We start from the raw sequence: 21,996 nt of genomic DNA on the forward strand, positions 1-21,996 counted from the left end.
GGCGCCCCGTGTCGGGGGAGGCGCCGCCGCCCCGCCCCGCCCCGCGGAGCGAACCAACGCCGGCCGGGGGGGGGAGCACGGGTGGCCCGCGGGCGGACCCACCGCCCGAGGAGGGGAGGGAGCAGGCGGCAGTGAGCGCGGCCCGAGCATGCGGCGAGCGCGGCGCTGCGGGCCCTTTAAGGGGAACGGGCGGGGTGCAGGGGATGCACGTGCGCGCGGGGCGCCGCGGGGTCCGTGCGCTGCCGGGCACAGCACGGCGAGAGACCGCGGCCCGAACCGCCGGGACCGAGCACCCGTGCGAGCCGGGACCCGCGGCCCGAACCGCCGGGACCGGGCATCCGTGCGAGCCGGGACCCGCGGCACCGCGGCCCGAACCGCCGGGACCGGGCACCCGTGCGAGCCGGGACCAGCGGCACCGGCCCCGAACCGCCGGGACCAGGCACCCGTGCGAGCCGGGACCAGCGGCACCAACCGCTGGGACCGGGCACCCGTGCGAGCCGGGACCCGCGGTACCGCGGCCCGAACCGCTGGGACCGGGCACCCGTGCGAGCCGGGACCAGCGGCACCGCGGCCCCGAGCAGCAGGTGCACTGGGCACCCACGGACCGGGTCAGGCCGGCACCGGGCACCCACCCGGCCGGAGTGCCGCCGTGTGCGCGACCGGGCACCGAGCAGCCGCGCTGCCCCGGGACCGGGCGCTTGTGCGGCCGCACACCCGCGCTCCGTGCGCTCCCCACCCCCGCGAGCCCGCCGCCTGTCACCTGTGCGTGACAGTCCCCGCAGAGCCGGCCCGTGCGTGCCCGCTCCGAGCGCCGCAGCGCCGCTCACCTGTGCGGCCTCCCGGGAGCCTCCACCCCTGCGGGTGCAGAGGTCAGCCCGGCCCGGCCCGCGGAGAGCCCACGGCTCCCGGTCCGGCTCTCCTGCGAGCAGCTGTATGTCCTGAGTGCCGCTGGAGTGAGGGAGTGGCTCTGGCTTTTTCCAAAGGGCTCGGAAGTGCCCCCACACATGCTCCACGCATCATCGTTCTCCAGATGATGCCACCAAGAACTCCGTACTCGGGCTAAAAATAGCAAAAAGGGGCTTTATCAAGGGCTCATACTGTGCACAAACCATTGACCCCTTCCAAAAGAACCCAAATACGCCTAACATGCCTTGTTTTTTGGGAATTCGCTGTATTTTGGTCACATCCACAAGTGGTAGCTGGAAAGGGATTTATCCCAAAGTGAGTTTCACCGGGAAAGGTTTCAGCAGCACAAGGGCTGCAAAGAAACACAGTTGCTGTGTTTAAAAATAAAGAAAAAATAAGCTTAAACCCCCCCTAAAAAAACTGAGTTGAAATAAAATCTCATGGTTTTCAGACAAACCTGTGAGACCAAAACGCTGCACTACCCTGTGTTTACCAGCCCTAATTTTATCCCTCGGGAGGTTTCCTGTAGGACGTCATTATTTCCACAAGTGTGAAAGGGGAAAAAAGAGAAAGAAAGTGAAGAGTAGAAAAATCCTCAAGAGATTAAAAATCCCATAATCTGAAGAAAACACCCCAAAATAAAACAAAATCGGGGTTGGCACAGCTGAGGAGTTAAGTGACTTGATTTATGGGAGCTACTGGAAAATATGAGGGCTTCAGGATTGTTCTCAGCACAGAAGAGACAGCCAAGTCTGGTTTTTTGGGATAAAAATACTCTAAATGAGGATCATAATGAAGGTGTTTTGCAGACCAGGGGTGGTGCCAAATTGCAATTTCTCCCTGTACAATTTTTGGGGCGATGTTTTCCCCTCCTTGAGCCCATTTGCATGAGAATACCCTCTTGGGCAGGAGAATTGCTGCTTAATTAGCGAACAGCAATCACTTTAATTAGCATGTCTCCATGCTCCCTGCTATTTTGCATAGATTCAAATGAGATGCTCATTAGGGAGCAGGCGCCCGGACAAGCTATGCCCTTTAGCCGCTCACTAACCCAATTAACTTCAGCCAAACCGTGCCGGGCCCTGTGCCAGGAGGGATCGGGCTGCTCCCAGAAGGGAGGTGCAGAACCTCTCCTTCAACCTCCTCACTTCCTCCAAACCTCTGAGGTTTCCTTCCTTGCGAGGTTTTTCTCCTTCAAGGTTTTCCTTCTTGCAAGATTTCCTTCCTTGTCAAAGGTTTTCTATCTTGGAAAATTTTCCTCCACACAAGGATTTTCCTACATTGAAAGTTTTTCCTTCCTTGAAATGATTTCCTCCTTCAAGTATTTCCTTCCTTGCCTAAGGGTTTCCTCATTGCAAGGTTTTATTTCCTTGTGAGATTTTCCTCCTTTGCGATATTTTCCCCCACCCAAAGTTTATCCTCCATGTGAAGTTTTCCTCCTTGCAAGGTTTTCCTCCTTGGAGGTTTCCTTCCTTTCAAGGCTTTACTACCTTGCAAGTTTTCCTCCTTGTGAAGTTTCCTTCCTCACAAACTTTTCCTCCATGCAAGGTTTCCCCTCCTCATAAGGTTTGCTTCCTTGCAAGTTTTTCCTCCTTTTCCTTGCTTGCTCAGTGCTGGGGTTTGGGAGCAGAAATGGGGGGGGACACCCCCAAAAACCACCCTCCCTCCTTGGGGATCTCTGTGCCCCTTCCCCCCGCCCAGGTGGGGCCATCATTCCCGGCAGGAGCACGAGGGAATTTGAGGGTCCCCTTTGTTTTTCCGCCCAGCCAGCGTGGTCCCAGCGAGGTTGGGTTTTATTTGATTTCATTTCTCCTGCCCCGTAATCCCATCGTCTTGTCACGGTCCCCGGGAAGCGGGGCTGCTCCGAACAAAGCCCCCGGAGCATCCCGGGCTCCCGGAGGGGGTTTTGCAGCTGCGCCTCGGAGCGTGACCGATCGGGAATGAGCCTTCGCAGCGCGTCTAATGCCGCTCGGACAGGGAGCCTTTCATCCGCTCGTGGGAGCGGGGCCCGGCGCTGCCGGCCCTCCGCGCTCCCGGCCCCGCGGAGCGCAGCGCCTCGGGGGGAGCGGGCCGGGCGCGGAGGGGCTGGGCTGGGAGATGCTCCCCATCGCCGCGATCTGGGCTCCTTCTTGTGTCCCCTGGCCTCTGTCCCTGGCGGTAGCTGATCCCAGTTCCCACCTCCACATCCTCAGCAGATTCCTTGTCCTGGTTCTCATCATCCCGTCCCTGGCAGGCACCTCCTTACTGTTCCCATTCTCCTGACCCCAGCAAGCGCCTTGTCCAGGTCCCATCATCCCAGCCCTGTCCCCTGGGATCACTCATCCCAGTCCCCGTCATCCCAGCCCTGTCATCACATCCCAGTCCCCATCACCTTGTCCTTGTCCCATCACACTGGCCCAGATCCCAGCAGGTGCCATGTCCCAGTCCCATGTCCCTTGTGCCAGTCCCATGTCCCTTGTCCCAGAGACATGGCCCTGTGTCCCTGCTATCTCTCCACAGGGCCAGCCCAACACCCCAATGCCCTTTGGCATCCAGTGATCTCCATCGAGGGAAGGTTTGGGTCCCTTTTGGGAAGGGTACAGCTGGTGTCAGCCTGGTGCCCCCCAACCTTGGCAGTGCAGGTGGCATTGGGTGGCATCAGCTGCTGAATGTGCCCTGCAGAGTGGCAGGCAATGTGTGTGAGTGGGGAATCCCGGGATTTCCACTCCAAGGGAATGGATCAGGAAAGGCTGGAGGGGTGTTGGGATGGAGCATGCGTGGAAACACTTCACCTGGGAAGAGAAGATGAATATGAGAAGAGACGAGATGAAAATGATGAGATAGAAGAGACAGGATGAAACACCAGGAGAGGGAAAGAGGAGGAGGAGAAGGACTGAAGGATGGAGAGGAGATGTTCCCTCTAAAGAAGCTGTATGTCCCCCTGAGATTTGCCAACCCATCACATCATGCATTGGTCAGGGGGGTTTTGTTGGTTTATTTTCCCCTCAGTCAAAAGTGGCTTTTTGACCCAAACACACGTTTTCATAGCAAAGGGTTTTTTTGGCTGAAAGGCTTTTTATTCCTTATTAAAAAGAAAATGAGGAGAGGAGAGGAGAGGAGAGGAGAGGAGAGGAGAGGAGAGGAGAGATGTTCCCTCTAAAGAAGCTGTATGTCCCCCTGAGATTTGCCAACCCATCACATCATGCATTGGTCAGGGGGGTTTTGTTGGTTTATTTTCCCCTCAGTCAAAAGTGGCTTTTTGACCCAAACACACGTTTTCATAGCAAAGGGTTTTCTTGGCTGAAAGGCTTTTTATTCCTTATTAAAAAGAAAATTGGTGAGGTTGGTGGGAAGGGTCACTTCTGTAAAACCTCTATTTTTCTTTTAAAAAGCCCCAACTAATCTATTTTGGCTTTTTTTTCCTTTTTTTTTTTCATCAGAAATACCTCTGCGGGAGGCTTTGGGAGTGAATCATTCCCAAAATCCCCTGTCCCACGCCGTGCCTGGTCCTGCCCAGCTTTATCATCTCCCCTGCAGCAAATACCCAGTGGCAACAAAAGAAAATAAGAATTATTAGGAAATACTTTTCTTTTTACTTTAGTTTTTTCCCCCCCAGCAGACTAGAGGGTGATTTTGCCTCATTTTCCTGTATTTTGGCCATTTAACTCCATGGAGCTGCTTTGGCACCAAAAATTGCCCCAGCCTTTAGGAAGGAGCAAAGAACCTCCCCATGCAGTGACTGTTGGGTTTCCCTGGGCACTGGGTTTTCTCTGGGAAGAACCCAGACTGCTGGGGTGGGACAGAGCTCCCTGCACCCCTCTAGAGGGTTCTGTGGGTGATAAAATGTTCCAGGGCCCGTGAGCTCTCCAGCCCCTGCCTGCCCCAGGCCAAGCTGGAATGAGCCTTGCTGGAGGCTCTCTCCAGCCTGGTCTCCTGGGCAGACCTTGGGCCCACAATTCTGGCAGCTTGTCCTCAACCTTCTCTCTGGATGGACCTCAGTGTTGCAGGGAGGCTGTCTCCATCCTTATCATCCTGGCAGATCCCAGGTCAGCGCTGCGGGTCTCGTGTGATGGACCTCAGTGTTGCAGGGAGGCTGTCTCCATCCTTATCATCCTGGCAGATCCCAGGTCAGCGCTGTGGGTCTCGTGTCTCCATCCCTGAGTCCTAAGGGATCTCAGGAGGTGCTGCAGGTGCCTTCACTCCATCCCTGTCTCCTGAGGGATCTCAGGGGGTGCTGCAGGTACCTTCACTCCATCCCTGTCTCCTGAGGGATCCCAGGTCACTGCTGCAGCCAATCTCCACCTTCTCTGAGCTCCCCAAAACCCAACCGACCACCTCACCTCGCTGATGGTGCCCATTCCCATCCCCAGCTGGACCTTGCTCATGGTGGATGCCTCTCGAGGGGCCAAGACCGTGGTGGAGGGAGAACTGGAGACGGGCGGAGGGGATGGAGCGCCTTCAAAATTGACACCATATGGCTGCTCCTTATCCCCAGGCCCAGTAAATAGGTCTTTCATGCTGGGCCAGTTGCCATAGGAGCAAACACGCAGGAAATATCCCAGATAACTCGAATAGTGGTGAAAACATATGTTTTGGATAAAACCCGGCAGAAAATCGCCCAGTTTAACCCCTCCAAGGCAGTTTTAACCCCTTTGCCACACCTCAGTGCGTGCATGCAGTGGGGAAACTGAGGCACGCCGGGTCTGGGCCCCTCCTCAGCTGGCAGTGGGAAATCTGGCAGGTTTTTTGCCATGAAGTGGGATTGCTGTCAGGTTTCCAGTGTCAGCTTGCCTCCTTCTCCTTCTCCTCCACCTCCTCCTCCTCCCCAGAGCCCCTTATCAAGACGGATGGCTGGATGCAAGGCCGTGTGCAAGCATTTTGCTTTGATTTGCCAAGGAATTTGCTTTGCTTTTGCTTTTTTTATTTTCCCCCTTTTTTTTCCCCCCCTCCTCTTTTTGTCTCTTTTTTCCAGCCTGGGCCAAACCTTTCCTTATCGCATCTGGCGAGCAGCGGGCCCCAGCGCTGCCCTGGCCGCCGGCCAAGCGCGGAGCCGACGGCCAGGCAGCCACACGGCCAGGTCCCCCTGCTCCTCAGCATCCCGTGGGGCTGAGCCCGGAGAAACCAACAGCCCTGGCTCCCAGGAAGGGGAAACTGAGGCATGGAAGGCCTGGAAAGCTGCTGCAGGTGTTCCTGCAAAGTGGCTTTGTGCATCCCTCCATGCTGCAAGTATCGCAGCGTGCCACAAATGTCCCTGTGCACAGCCAATGTCCCTGTGTGCTGCTGACATCACACACACCCTGAACATCCCTGTGTTCTGCCAGCATCCCTGCACACTGCTGCAGACAGCCCTGGATGCTGCAAACATCCCTGTGCATGGCCAGCATCCCTGTGAGCTGCATCCCTGCATTCCATAACCGTCCCTGGGCACAGCCAGCATCCCTGTGTCCTGGATCCCTGCATTCCATAACCGTCCCTGGGCACAGCCAGCATCCCTGTGTCCTGGATCCCTGCATTCCATAACCGTCCCTGGGCACAGCCAGCATCCCTGTGTCCTGGATCCCTGCATTCCATAACCGTCCCTGGGCACAGCCAGCATCCCTGTGTCCTGGATCCCTGCATTCCATAACCGTCCCTGGGCACAGCCAGCATCCCTGTGTCCTGGATCCCTGCATTCCATAACCGTCCCTGGGCACAGCCAGCATCCCTGTGAGCTGCATCCCTGTATCCCACAAACCTCTCTGCATTCCCTGTGTGCTGCATCCCTGCATTCCATAACCATCCCTGGGCACAGCCAGCATCCCTGTGAGCTGCATCCTTGCATCCCACAAACCTCTCTGCACCCTGCAACACTTCCAGGCCTTTTCCCAGGAGAGAACATTGCTGCTGGGTCTTCCAGCACTGCCTGAAGCTGGAGCAACCCCTTGGAGTCCCCCTCAAAACTTGCACCCGAGGGCAGCCTGGCAGCAGCCCTGTCCCTATAAAAGGCTGAAGGGGAAGCTATGGGTGCTGGGATGGGGAAAATCTTGGGAAGGGCTGCTCTGGAATGTCACGAGCACGACTTTAGCACAGGAGGGATTGCAGCTGTGGGGTGCAGATAGCGCAGCCCCAAGGGATCAGGGAGAAAGCCCCGAGGTGAAGGAGCACGGGGCTGTGGGGCCACACCCGGCGGGAGGAGATCCGGCCGACCTGGGATTTCTCCTGGTGCCGTCTTGTAAATACTGCTGATGGGAGGAATGTGCAAGCATGGAGGAAAATCCCCTTCCACGCCAGAGCATCGCCTCACAGCCTCCCTCCCAGTGGGATCAGAGCCCTCCTGAGGCTTCTTATCCTCCCAGTTCTCCTGGGGAATTTGTTTCCCATCTTGATTTTTGTGGGATGCATGTCCCCAGCAAGGTGCAGCATCCCTGCCACCCACACATCCCTGCTTCCCACAGCATCCCTGCCAGTGCCACATCCCTGCTCTGCTGCAACCCCAAACTCATATCCCCACTTCGACTCCTGTTTTTTGTTTTGCCCCTATTTTTTAATAACCTTTCCCTGCATCTCCCACCTTCTCCTCCTCCCTCCGAGCTCTGGTTTGGGTTTTGGTGAGGTTTAACAAAACAAACACGGTCAAACCACCCCCTCCTAATGTGTAAAATCCCTGGAAAAGCCACAACAGCTCCGCAGGGCGGCCGAGGGCTCGCACAAGGCACTGGCAGGCCCCTGAGCTTCTCAGGCAGCCCTGAGAGCAGAGCACAGCAGATGAAATCCATTTAATTTTCCCCCTCCTTTTTGATGTATTTTCCAGCAGGATATTCCTCGCACGCAGGTCCCTCTGCCCCAGGGGGTTGTTGCTGGGTGCTGAGCCCGCCAAGATGATGCTAAATCAAGGAGGGGATCGAAGTGATGATAAAACTCTCCAGGACAACAGGAAAAATGGCATTTTCCCTGCCAGGCCCCCTCACTTTCCTCCTCTCCACATCCCAAAAATCCCAGCAGTGGCCAAATGATGCTCAAAATCCACTTTAAAGATTCAGTTGTCTGCTCCCAGGGGGGATTTTCCCCTCCTCCATGAGCTGTTTTCGCACCTCTCCCACCCCAATACTCAATTACTCCACACCTAGAGGTTCCAAAGAAGCAGTCTGGGGGTTGGGGAACTGATTTTGGGGCTTTTAGAATGTTTGGGGTTTTTTTCCTAGGGCATTTGGGGGTTTGAGGGTTCTGCTTTCGATGGTGAGAGCAGCACTTTCTCCCCACCCTGCCCAAGAATGTTTCTGCTGATATTAAACCCGACCCGGAGGCATTTGGAAGGAGCCGACTTCCTCGCCAAGAAAATGACCTCAGCCTTCTGCTTTGGAGCTTTTTTTTTTTTACCTTTTTAAAGCATTTTTCTCCCTCTCCTGCCTGCCAGGCAAGAGGCACTGCTGGGGCCTCACCCGTGTCCCTGGCACCGCTGCCAGGCTGCATCCACAGTGCCAATCCTCCAGTTCAGGGGGATGGCTGTAGGTTTTAACCTGAAAATTCCAATTTTGAGCTGTAAATTCCAGGTTTTTCCCCACAAAGCCCCTCACTGATAGTGGCAGGAGGATTTAGGGACCAAACCTGCTGCAAAAACCCACCTTGCACCATCCTCTGGGCACGTGATGACCTCCAAAACTCATTTTCCCAATGAAATAAAATGGGAAAAAAGCTCAAACCAAGAGCTAATGTTGCCCACGATGTTTCTGGAAGGGATTTTTGCAGGAGTTTCCTTAACAGACTCCTCTGCATTTTTGCTTTTATTAATGTGGCGGCATTCCCGAGGCTGCTGCAATGCTTTTGCAAGAGCTAAAACATCTCCTGAGTTAAAAATCCAACAAATCCAGCCCCTCAGGCACCTCCACAGTGGGAAATGCTAAGGAGAGAGGAGGGAACTGCTGGATTTGGGTGTCTTCAGATGGAATTGCTCCAGCTTTAGGGTTTTTTCTCTAAATAAATGTTTTCTGTCCTGGAGACAGTGAGCTGATGGGGGCAGTTCAGAAAATAAAAATGCTTCTGGAATCCTATTGGATTTCTAATCCCCAAAAGGTGATGTTATTGGGAGATTCTCTCATTTGCCCCTAATAATCAGATGGGAAATGCTTCCACCATTCTTCTGTGCTTGAGGTGGTGCATCACCATCCTGGAGCTTCACTGGTACCCCACGTCCATCCAGCATCTACATCCTGCACCCTGGATTCTGCATTCCATGCCTTCCCTCCTAGAGCTGCACCCTCCAGCTACATCCTGCTTTTGCATGCCACACCCATTCCCTGGATCAGCATCCTGTGGCTGCCTCCTGCATCCCAAATCCTTCATCTGCACCATCAGCACACCATGGCCTGCATCTGCATCTTCATCCCTCACCCTGCACCATGCATCCCACTTCTCACACCCTGCAGCTGCATCCTGCATGCCAAATCCTGTATCTGTACCCTGTGCCCTGCATTCCACACCTTGCATCTGAACCTCTCATCCCACACCCTGCCCTATGCATCCCACTTCTTGCATCCAGCATCTGCATCCCGATTCTTGCATGCCAAATCTACATCCCAGATCCTGCATCTGCACCGTGTCCTGCATGTGCAGCCTTCATCCCACGTCCTCCATCTGCACCTGCATCCAGCCCCCCCTCCTGCCCCTGCACCTTGCACCATCCCTTGTCCTGCACCTCCACCCCAAACTCTGTGTTTGCATTCCTCATGCTCCCACATCTCCATCCCACCCCCCACATCCCCATCCCCATCCCACTGCCTGGATCCCAAGAGCACCAACCCCTGTTGGTCCAGTTGGCCTCACCAGGAGCTCCCACCCCACCCAGGGCCCTGGGTAAGTTCAGCCCAGGGTCCTTACTGGGCCATACTGGGCCGTGTCCCCCACAGCTGTGCCCTGGCTGTGTCTCACTGCCACCTCCCCCAGCCACAGGACAAAAGCTTAATGGCAATGAAAACCATTTGTGAGGCTGGATTGGTCCCACCCAGTCCTTCCTTCCCACTGCTCCCTGGTCCCATCCAGGCGTTTCTCCAGAGCAGGTGTGATATGCTGGAGCTGCATTCCCAACCTGGCCTGCCCACAGGGAAGTGGGGAGCTTTCCCATCCACAGGGGCTCTGTTCCCCTCCCCAGCACATCTGGCAGGCAGATGTGGCCAAAGGGCCGGGATCTGCCTCCCAGATGGGGGACGAGCTGCAAAATGTCTGTACGGGCTTGGAAAGCGATAATTTTTTCCTTGGAAGTTTGCATTTCCCGGCTCGTTGCACGCACTCCCCAGCTCCAGGGGTGCTGCAAAATCCCTGTGCAGAGCTGGGGCTGTGCTGTGGTGCTCCGTGCTGGAGCATCCCATGTCCTGCACCTCCATCCTCTATCTGCATCCTAAATCCCACTCCTGCATTCCATGTCCTGCATCCTGTGTCCTGTATCCCAACTCCACATCCCAAATTCCTTCCTCAACTCATGCCCTGTACATCCTTCATCTGTATTTTATATTCCATGTCCCTCACCACCTGTCCTATATCCCACCTCTGCATCCTAAATTCTACTTCTGTACTCCATGTTCTGTGTATCTGCATCCCATATTCTGCATCTGCCCTTTCATCCCATGTCTGCATCCCACATCTGCAGCCCCTCTCCTGTGTCCTGCATCCATGTCACAGTTCTGTATCTGGAAAACTGCATCTGCCTCCTAAATCCTCCATCCTGCATCTGGGGACCTGTGTCTACATCCTAAATTCTTTATCTGTTTCTCTGCAGCCCCTCTCCTGTGTCCTGCATCCATGTCACAGTTCTGTATCTGGAAAACTGCATCTGCCTCCTAGATCCTCCATCCTGCATCTGGGAACCTGTGTCTACATCCTAAATTCTCTGTTTCCTAAATTCCTTGTTTGTTCCTAAATCCTGTGTCTGCATCCTGAATCCTGCATCCCACATCCTAAATGGTTCCACAGTCTCTCTTCTGTGCCCTACATCTGGCACCCTGTATGTGCATCCCAAATCCTGTGTCTCCCATCTGCATCCTGAATCCTCCATCCTGTGTTCTGCATCTACATTCTAAATCCTTGATCCCCCATCCTGCATCTATGTCCTGAATCTTGTGTCCTACACCTGCATCCTAAATCCTTAATCCTATGTTTAGATCCTAAATCCCATATCCCCATTTACTTTCCAAATATTCCATTCCAGACCTGCATGCTATGTACCCCACCTGCATCCTCAGTCCTCTATCCTGCATTTTCAACCCCAGTTCTATGTCCCACATCTGCATTCTAAGTTCTCCTTCCTGCATTCTGTACCAATATACTAAATCCTCTGTCCCCATCTAAATCCTAAATCATCCATCCCCCATCCTGCATCTCTGTCCTAAATCCTGTGTCTCGTATCTGCATCCTAAATCCTCCACATCTACATCTGAAATCCCAAGTCTCCATGTACCTCCTAAAAGCTCTATCCCACATCTACATCCTCAGTCTTCTATCCCGCAATTGCATCCTGGATTCTCCATCCTGTGTCTTGCATCTTCATCCTAAATCCTATGTCCCATATCTGCATCCCAGGTTCTCTTGGGATCTGTCCCAGATCCTGTATCTATGTCCCAATCCTATGTCCCACATCTACATCCTAAATCTCATGTTCCATATCTGAATCCTGAAACCTGCACCTGTGTCCTGAATCCTATGGCACCATCTACCTCCTAAATCCTCTGCTGCATCCCTAAATACTCTATCCTGAATCTACATCCTAAATCCTGCATCCACAGCCTAAATCCTGTCCCATATCTGCATCACGAATTCCGTTTCACATCCTGTATCTACATCCTAAACCCTCCATCCTGTGCCTACATCCCAAATCCTGTGTCCCACATTTACATCCCAAACTCTGTTCCACAACCAACATCTAGATCATAAATCCTCCATCCCCCGTTCTCCATCTGTGTCCTAAATCCCAAATCCCATGACTAAATCCTAAATACTCTATCCTGCATCCTGAATCTACATCCTAAATCCTGCATCCACAGCCTAAATCCTAAGTCCCATATCCGCATCACAAATTCTGTTTCACATCCTGCATCTACACCCTAAACCTCCATCCCCAATCCTATGTCCCACATTTGCATCCCAAATTCTGTCTCACAACCAACACCTAGATCCCAAATCCTCCATCCTCCGTGTCCTAAATCCTGCATCCCATCCCTGAATCCTCCATCCTGCATCCAGCGCCGCATCCCTAACTCCGCATCCCAAACTCGGCTCCCGGGATGCTGCCAGGAGCTGGGGGCTGGCAGAACCCCCTGTGCCCGCTGGAGAGCCATGAATTTGGGATGAGGTGGGGCAGAAGCCCCCGGCCCGGCCGTGCTGTTGGTTTTAGGATTTGCCACGCTCCGGTGCCTCCGAGCGCGCCGGGTCCCCGGCGGGGCCGCACAAAGGGCGCTTTCAGGGCCCGCTCAGCACACCCCCCCCACCCGGCCACATAGGAACACAAACCTTTTATCCCCTCGAGTTTCCCCTACAGACCCCAAAAGTGGAAAATAATCCTCTCCACGGAGTTAAAAAAACCAAAAGGACCCTAAAAATTAGGGTTGAAAATGATTCCCATGGGAATGGAGCCTGATTAACGCACGAGACCGTGGTGGAGCAGAAGCAGTGTCCAGCCTGCCCTGAAGCATCCTGGGGAGGAGGGGATGTGTCCAGACCCCCCAAAATATCCCATTTACAGCAGGTAACAGGTGAAAAATTAATTTGTTTTGACAACGAGACCCACTCATGCAACGAGTTGTGTCCAGCCTCACACCCCTCCACAACCCTCCCTTCCCGAGGCATTCCCAAAGATTTTCTTTTTTATGCCCTCAGAAATATAAATTCCTGGGGGGAATGAACCAGAAAACCCTGTATTCAGCCTAATTATCCCCCCTGGCCGCAATCTGTGATCTCTGGGACAATTAAAAGTGCTTAATCCCAGCTGAAAAGCAAACAAGGTCGGAGCGCGGCGTCTTCCTGCTTTCCCCTCGCCCGCTGCCGGGGTCTCGCTCCCCAGCTGCAATATAAATATGCAATTAAAAAATCGCTGCTAATTGCTTCGCCCAAGGGGGGTTCCCACCAGGGAAACAAAAAGGCTGGGGAAAGGGATACTAAAAAAAAAAATAATTTAAGAAGGGGTAAAAAAGTAAAAAATGCAATTTTTTTAGCTCAATAATTAAACAGTGATGCAGCTTTAGGGAGGAATTGTGGTGATATCTCAGGGTTTGCACACTGGGGGGGGTTTTTTTTTGGGGATGCTCTTTTTTGGGGGGGATGGGGTTAATCCCTGGCTCTCCTCTCTCGCTCCAGCGCTAACAACCCCTGGCAGCTCTCGGGCTCGTTAGTCCTTCCGAAAAGCAATTAGAGAGGTTGGAAAATGAGGGCAGCCACTGCCCTGAGACAGGGCAGGAATGGGGGGCGGGGGGTCAGCCCCCAGCCCCTGGGGCGGGTTTAGGGCTCGGCAGAGATCCCACACGGGATTTACCCCGGCTGAGCAAAGCTGCGCCATCAGCAGGTTTCAGAGGGAACAACCCAGCGCAACCCGTGCAGCAACCAGCCTTGCCTTGCGTCTCCCAGGGCTTTATTGAACCTTCAAAACCTAAAACCGGTGACCAGACACCTTCACAGTATTTGGGTGCTGCTGCTGCCAGAGCCCAGCCAGGAGGAAGAGGAGGAGGAGATGGAGGAAGAGAAGGAAGAGGCAGAGAAGGGGTGTGAGGGCTCAGGTGCCGGGCAGCCAGACCTTCTGGGTGCTGACAATGTCGCTGAGCTTGGCCTTGATCTTCAGGAAATGCCTCTTGAACTCCAGGCCGTCGCCCTGCGTGGGGAGACAGGGGCTGGCATCCCCCTGCACCCCTCCTCCCCTGGCACCCCCCTCCCGTGGTCACCCCCCACCCTGCACCCACTTAACGTGCTCCTTCCCCACCCTGCACCTGCCATGCAACCCCCACCACCCACCCTGACCCCCCACACACCTTGGAGAGGCGGAAATCCACCAAAATCTTGCTCTCCATCTCCACCAGGTTCACCTTGAAGATCAGTTTGTTGTTCCTCCTGTCTGTGGTTGAGATGGTGACCTGCAAAGGGGGGGGGAATGCCTCCAATTACTCCCTGGTGACCCAGCACAGGGGGTCCCAGCCCCAGTTCCACCCCCTGACCCCCACCTGGTTGGTGCAGCTCATCTTCCAGCCGTACCCCATCTTCTCACACACCTCCTTCAGCGCGCGGTAAGAGCCGTCGGCGTCCAGCTTGGTGAAGAACCGCGTCATCCGCTTCACCAGCCGCTGCCACGGGCTCTGCCGCCCCGAAAAAATGTTCCAAGGGTCATAAATCCCGCCAAAAGGTCACAAATCCCACCAGGTTCCAGCCCCAGCTCCGACACATCCTGGCTTTCGGTGAGGAAATGTTGGAAAGCTGCACCCCCTGATGGCACAAGCCAACAACCGCATCCCAAACGGCAGAAATGCTGCACAGCACATCCCAAACAGCTGAAATGCTGCACAGCACATCCCAAACAGCAGAAATGCTGCACAGCACACCCCAAACAGCTGAAATGCTGCACAGCACATCCCAAACAGCTGAAACGCTGCACTGCACACCCCAAACACTGCAAAGTTGGCCCCTAGTACCATAAAAATGCTCTTTAGTGACACATATAGGATGCAAAGTTGCACCCCAAAGGTGCAATGAAGGACCCTGATATTGTAAATTGGATGTGAAGTTGCCTCCCAAATGCTGCAGAGCTGTACCCTGGAACTGGAAAGTTGCATTTTATTACACAAAATACTGCAAAATTGTGCTCCAAATACCACCAGGTGCACCCTGAGAAGACAAACCTTGCCCAGCAGCACCTCAGTGCTGCCAAGCTGCTCCCTGGTATTGTAAATCAGATGAGAAGTTGCTCCCCAAACACCACAGAGCAGCCCCAAACCACTGCACAAAGTGCACTCTGATGCCATAAATGATGCACATTTGCACCCCAAATCTTGGGAGGTGGCACCTAGAGATAAAACTCACAGCTGCACCCCAAAATTGTGCTCCAAATACCACCAGGTGCACCCTGAGAAGACAAACCTTGCCCAGCAGCACCTCAGTGCTGCCAAGCTGCTCCCTGGTATTGTAAATCAGATGAGAAGTTGCTCCCCAAACACCACAGAGCAGCCCCAAACCACTGCACAAAGTGCACTCTGATGCCATAAATGATGCACATTTGCACCCCAAATCTTGGGAGGTGGCACCTCGAGATGATAAAACTCACAGCTGCATCCCTGCCTTGTCAAGCTGCTCCCTGATATTCCATATACAGCAAAGTTGCTCTTTAATGTGGTATTCATGATGCAAAGTTGCACCTCAATATTTTACACAGCAGTGTTGCACCCCAATGCTGTAAATCAGATGTGAAACTGCCCCTCAAGTCCCTGGCAAAGTGACAAACTGACACTAAAAGTACTGCGAATTTGCACCCCAAATCCTTCACCTGACACCCTCAGATGGTAAATACTCAACAGCCACAGCCCCAACAGTTGCTCCCTGATATTGTAAATACAACACAAGTTGCTTCTTAATCTTACATGTCTAAGGCAAAGCTGCACCCCAGTAGCACTTGATCCTGATGTAAACTGGATGAGACTCTGCCCCCCAAATGCTGCAGAGCTGCACCCCAAGATGATAAACCTCACCCAACCACACCCCAAACATTGCCAAGCTGCTCCCTGATGTTATAAACGTGGCAAAGTTGCTCCTCATTGTCATATGCATGATGCAAAGCTTCACCCCAATTTATACAATGCAACGCTGAACCCCAGTGTTTAAAACTGGACGTGAGGCTGCCCTCAAACACTCCAAGGCCATGGCAGTGTCACCCTGATACTGAAAATACTGAAAAGCTGCGCCCCAAATCCTGCAAATCCACACCCAAGGTGGTAAGTAGCAAAAATTTACGCATCCAATATTGCCAAGCTGCTCCTTGATATTCCCCACCAGGCAAAGCTGCACCCCAAGCACGACAGAGCAGCCCCCAACCATGGCAGGGTGCACCCTGACACCATCGCCGATGCCGAGCTGCGCCCCAAGTGCCGCCAGGTGAAATCCCAAGAGGATCAACCTCGCCCAGCTGCATCCCAAGCACTGCGAGGCAGCATCCCGAAACGCCACGTGGTGCCAGGTGTCCCTGCAGCCCCTGACCTGGGAGGAGCCTGGGGTGCCCAGGAGTTGGCTGTTGACCAGCATGTGCTCGGGGCAGGCGGGCTGCGAGAAGCTGAAGCCCTGCACCAGCTGGTCGATGCTTCCCGTGCCACTCTCCCAGGGCATCCCGCCCGTGCCGGGCTCCGGCTGTGACGTGGAATAGCTTGCCTTGTCCTCACTGCAAGGCAAGGGGGGACACAAGGGTTAGGAGCGCTGGAGAAAGCGGGATGTGGGAATTGCACGGGATTTTGCAGGATCTGGGTCGATCACAGGGGTTGTGCGGGGTTTCCACCCGACCACCTCCTGGAGAAAGTGCCGGGAAAGCCCCGAGGCGTGCAAGGAATTGCAAACCCGTGTGGAGGGAAGCAGAGGCTCACCCCAGCGCTCCCTTCACGGGTGAGAAGTCTGTATCGGATCGGATGTGCTTGGAGAAGCCTCCAGGGGACTCGGTGACTCCCCCCGAGGAGAGCCGAGCCCGCTTGACATCTGCAAAGGGACAGGACACCACATAACCCCCAAATCCGGGGGCAGCAGCGCGCTCCCCCGCAGCCCCTTACCCTTTTTGAGGGGTCTGCTGTACCACCGGTCCTTCTGGATGTCAGGAATGGTGATCCTCGCTGTCGGGCTCTCCGTGAGGATCTTGTGCAGCAGTGCTGGGGGAGACGAGGGGGTGGAACACAACATGGTGTGTGTGTGGGTATGTATATGTTTGTGTGTATGTGTTTGTGTGTATATTTATGAATGGATTTAGGGAGCTGCTGGGTGCCGGGTGCTTACCCAAGGGAGCAGAATCAATCTTCTTCCAAGGTGGGAGGTAGGTTTTCTTCTCCTTCCAGTCACTGTATTCCTGGCAGCTGTCACTAGGCTGGTCCCAAGGCAGCTCTGCCAGGAGATCCCACTGCTGTCACCCCCCAGTGCCACAACCCCCATGGCACACACGTGGCACTGTGGGGACGTGGTGTGCCAGGTGACCCTGCCCTGCCACGGATCCTGTGTGCTCCCCATGTATCCCAAACCTCCCTGTGCATCCCCAGTTTCTCACACACATCCCATACCTCTCTATGCATCCCAAACTCCTCCTACGCATCCCACACCTCCCCTCTGCCTCTCATACACCCCCCACTAAACATCACACACATTCCCCTTCATTCCCTCCATGCATCCCTACAGATATTCCAGACATCACCCTCCATGCATTTCCCATCTCCCTTATGTATCCCACAATTTCCATCTCTGTTTCACACATCCCTCCCACCTCATGTGCACCTTTCCCCATCCCATACATCCCCTGGTGCACTCCAGGCACTTCCCCTCACACATTCCACCCGTGCACCCCCTCTGCATTCCACACGTACATCCCTGCACATTCCACAAACACTCCCCCATGTCCTCTGCACCACTCCTGCATCTCCCCCACACCCCCTGAACACGTCACATGCATTCCATCCATTCCTGGAGGCATTCCCGTGTTCCAGCCTCCATAGGCCATATATCACTCCCTGTGAATTCTGTACATCCCAGCATTCCCACCTCTGGCCAGCATGGCCATCAGCACATCACCCTCTGGGAATTCCATCCATCCATCCCAGCATTCCCACCTCCAGCCAGCATGGCCATCAACACCAGGTCATTCCCTGTGAATTCTGTACATCCCAGCATTCCCACCTCTGGCCAGCATGGTTATCACTCTCTGGCAGCATTCCCACCTCCGGCCAGCATGGCAGTCAGCACATCACCCCCTGTGAATTCCATCCATCCATCCCACCATTCCCACCTCTGGCCAGCATGGCCATCACTCTCTGGGAATTCCATCCCTCCCTCCCAGCATTCCCACCTCCGGCCAGCATGGCAGTCAGCACCACGCCGCAGGCCCAGACGTCGACGGGCTCGGCGCGGAACTCGGAGCGCCGCAGCAGCTCGGGGGCCACGTAGGGCAGGGTCCCACACATCTTGTTCAGCAGCCGCTCCCGCCCGTTGTGCCGGAACACCGTGGCCAGGCCGAAATCCGAGATCTTCAGGTTGTCTGGGCCCAAACAGAAGCAAAGCCAAGTTAAAACTTTAAATCAAAAGTCAAAATTAACTCACTCCCCTCCAACAAAATTAATTTAAAATGTAAGTTCAATTTTAAATAGAAATCAAAACGTAAGTAAAAATGTTATTTATTAATTCAAACTCAAGAATTGTTTAAAAATTTGAATTGAAATAATTTAAAATAAAAATTCAAGTTAAGATTCTAAAGTTTTAAGTTTAAAAGTTGAACTTAAAATTTGAATTAAAATACAAATAAAGTTGAAAGAAGAAATTCAAACTAGAATTTAAATTTAAGATTCTAAAGTTCTAGGTTTAAAAGTTGAACTGAAAATTTGAATTAAAATACAAATAAAATTAAAAGAAAAAATTCAAATCAGAATGCAAATTCAAATAAAAGCTTAAATTAAGAAATTAATCTAAAAAATTGTAAAAATTTTAAGCTAAAAATGCACAGTAAAATTTCAATTCAGAATAAAATTAGACCCTTACATTAGAAATTGAAATGCAAAATCTAAACATTCAAATTAAAGCTTTAAATGAAACACTCAAATAAAAAACCACAAATTAAGAAATGAAAACTTAATGGAGGTCGGAGAGGGACACGCCTGCCCCTGCCGCCCCACCTCGCTCGTCCAGCAGCAGGTTCTCCGGCTTCAGGTCCCGGTGGGTGATGCCGATGCTGTGCAGGTACACCTGCGGAGGGGAAGGGTCAGCACCGTGTGGGAATCATGGCAAAGGCCAGGGGGTCAGCATGGAGTGGGAATCATGGCAAGGGTCAGCGGGTCAGCATGGTGAGGGAATCATGGCAAGGGCCAGGAGGTTAGCATGGTGTGGGAATCATGGCAAAGGCCAGGGGGTCAGCATGGAGTGGGAATCATGGCAAGGGTCAGCGGGTCAGCATGGTGAGGGAATCATGGCAAGGGCCAGGAGGTTAGCATGGTGTGGGAATCATGGCAAAGGCCAGGGGGTCAGCATGGAGTGGGAATCATGGCAAGGGTCAGCGGGTCAGCATGGTGAGGGAATCATGGCAAGGGCCAGGAGGTTAGCATGGTGTGGGAATCATGGCAAAGGCCAGGGGGTCAGCATGGAGTGGGAATCATGGCAAGGGTCAGCGGGTCAGCATGGTGAGGGAATCATGGCAAGGGCCAGGAGGTTAGCATGGTGTGGGAATCATGGCAAAGGCCAGGGGGTCAGCATGGAGTGGGAATCATGGCAAGGGTCAGCGGGTCAGCATGGTGAGGGAATCATGGCAAGGGCCAGGAGGTTAGCATGGTGTGGGAATCATGGCAAAGGCCAGGGGGTCAGCATGGAGTGGGAATCATGGCAAGGGTCAGCGGGTCAGCATGGTGAGGGAATCATGGCAAGGGCCAGGAGGTTAGCATGGTGTGGGAATCATGGCAAAGGCCAGGGGGTCAGCATGGAGTGGGAATCATGGCAAGGGTCAGCGGGTCAGCATGGTGAGGGAATCATGGCAAGGGCCAGGAGGTTAGCATGGTGTGGGAATCATGGCAAAGGCCAGGGGGTCAGCATGGAGTGGGAATCATGGCAAGGGTCAGCGGGTCAGCATGGTGAGGGAATCATGGCAAGGGCCAGGAGGTTAGCATGGTGTGGGAATCATGGCAAAGGCCAGGGGGTCAGCATGGAGTGGGAATCATGGCAAGGGTCAGCGGGTCAGCATGGTGAGGGAATCATGGCAAGGGCCAGGAGGTTAGCATGGTGTGGGAATCATGGCAAAGGCCAGGGGGTCAGCATGGAGTGGGAATCATGGCAAGGGTCAGCGGGTCAGCATGGTGAGGGAATCATGGCAAGGGCCAGGAGGTTAGCATGGTGTGGGAATCATGGCAAGGGCCAGGGGGTCAGCATGGTGTGGGAATCATGGCAAAGGTCAGGGGGGTCAGCACCACGTGGGAATCACGGCAAGGGTCAGAGGGTCAGCATGGTGTGGGAATCATGGCAAAGGTCAGGGGGGTCAGCACCACGTGGGAATCACGGCAAGGGTCAGAGGGTCAGCATGGTGTGGGAATCATGGCAAAGGTCAGGGGGGTCAGCACCACGTGGGAATCACGGCAAGGGTCAGAGGGTCAGCATGGTGTGGGAATCATGGCAAAGGTCAGGGGGGTCAGCACCACGTGGGAATCACGGCAACATGGCAAGGGTCAGCATGGTGTGGGAATCATGGCAAAGGTCAGGGGGGTCAGCACCACGTGGGAATCACGGCAAGGGTCAGAGGGTCAGCATGGGGTGGGAATCATGGCAAGGGTTGGCACCAAGAGGGAATCATGGCAAAGGTCAGCACCATGTGGGAATCATGGCAAAGGTCATGGGGTCAGGATGGTGTGGGAATCATGGCAAGGGTCAGAGGGTCAGCATGGTGTGGGAACCACGGCAAGAATCAGACGGTCAACACCATGTAGGAATCACGGCAAGGGTCAGCACCGTGTGGGAATCACGGCAAGGGTCAGCAATGTGCGGGAATCACGGCAAGGGTCAGTGCCATGTAGGAATAACAGCAAGGGTCAGGGGCTCAGCGCCGTGTGGGAATCAAGGCAAGGGTCAAAGGGCCAGCACCGGGTAGGAATCACAGCAAGGGTCAGCGCCGTGCGGGAATCGTCACCGGCACCGGCGGCACGGCCGCCCCAGCGCTGCCCGTGAGCACTCACCACGCCGGCGATCAGCTGCTGGAAGAACCGCTGCGCCTCCGGCTCTGGCATCCCGACATCCGGCTCTGCACGTGGGGAAGAAGAGGAAGAGCAGTCCTCAGCCGTGTGGGGATGACAATTTAGGATGCCCCAGTGCCCCCAAATCCCCGGGTACCGCCGTGCCGCACCGATGCGGTCGAAGAGCTCTCCGCCGCGGCAGTACTCCAGGAACAGGTACTGCGTGGCCCCCTCCCGCCGGTGTCCGTAGAACCGGACGACGTTCTCGTGGTTCAGCATCTTGTTGATGCAGATTTCCTTCTTGATGTTCTCCGGGCACTCGGCCGCGCGCTTCATGTCCACGATTTTCACGGCCACGGCCTCCTCAGTGCGGCGGTTCACGGCCAGCTGCACCCTGCGGTGGGCAGGGAACGGGCAGGGAATGGGCATGGGAATGCTTCCCCCAGAGACAGGGAGCAGGCAGGGAATGCTGCCTCTGGAGACGGGAGCAGGCAGGGAATACTGCCACTGGAGGCAAGGACCGGGCAGGGAATGGGCAGCAAATGGTGCCCCTGGAGCCAGGGAGCGGGCAGGAACAGGCAGGTGCACGATGGGCACACAGGGGTGCAGTGGGCACACGGAGCACATGCAACGACCGGAGAGTGGGCAAACAGCGGGCATGCGATGGGCGAGCGGTGCGGACTGGGCAAGCCGTGGGCACGCACACGGCGTGTGATGGCGAGCGAACAGGGGGCATGCAGTGGCCGCGCAGAACCACGCAGGGCCAAGCAGCGGGTGTGCAAATAGCACACGATGGGGTCAGAGGGGGCAGCGGCGGCGCAGGGGGCAGGGCGGGGCAGGGCAGGGCAGGGCCTGGGCCGCGCAAGGGGCAGGGCAAGGGCGTGCAAGGGGCGGACCCGGCCGGCAACAACCCCGCGCCCCCCGGCCCCGCCGCACTCACTCCCCGTAGGCGCCTTCGCCCAGCGTCTGCACCAGGTCCCAGTCCTCCACGAAGGGCACCGCCATCCCCGACCCCGGGCCCGCTCCGGGCCGCGATCCCGGTCCCGGTCCCGGCAGCGGCCCGGCCACGCCGCCCTTTCCCGCCAGAGCCGCGAGCCCCGCCCCGCCCTGCGCGCGCACGTCCCAAGCCACGCCCACACACTGCACAGGCCCCGCCCTCACCTGGATCCCACAGCCACTACAGGCCACGCCCCCGCCACGCCCCCCGCCTCGATTTCCATTCAACTCGATT

The 21,996-nt window shown here is 55.0% G+C and overlaps 1 protein-coding gene across 1 annotated transcript; it reads right to left on the minus strand.

Annotated features, from left to right (window-relative positions):
- Positions 1 to 13,478: 13,478 nt before the first annotated feature.
- On the minus strand, positions 13,479 to 21,969 carry CHEK1 (checkpoint kinase 1). Its single transcript, XM_041413824.1, has 12 exons — positions 21,706 to 21,969; positions 20,936 to 21,159; positions 20,769 to 20,833; positions 18,732 to 18,801; positions 17,912 to 18,100; positions 16,855 to 16,959; positions 16,635 to 16,730; positions 16,455 to 16,563; positions 16,078 to 16,255; positions 14,058 to 14,189; positions 13,869 to 13,970; positions 13,479 to 13,711 (listed from the first exon to the last, which is right to left on the minus strand). The coding sequence occupies exons 1-12, from the start codon at positions 21,768 to 21,770 to the stop codon at positions 13,616 to 13,618; spliced, it is 1,431 nt and encodes a 476-aa protein (XP_041269758.1). The 5' UTR covers positions 21,771 to 21,969; the 3' UTR covers positions 13,479 to 13,615.
- Between the last annotated feature and the right edge of the window lie 27 nt (positions 21,970 to 21,996).

The sequence above is a fragment of the Onychostruthus taczanowskii genome, unplaced genomic scaffold, assembly GCF_017590055.1.
Source record: "Onychostruthus taczanowskii isolate IOZ18803 unplaced genomic scaffold, ASM1759005v1 scaffold43, whole genome shotgun sequence".
Classification (NCBI taxonomy): domain Eukaryota; kingdom Metazoa; phylum Chordata; class Aves; order Passeriformes; family Passeridae; genus Onychostruthus; species Onychostruthus taczanowskii.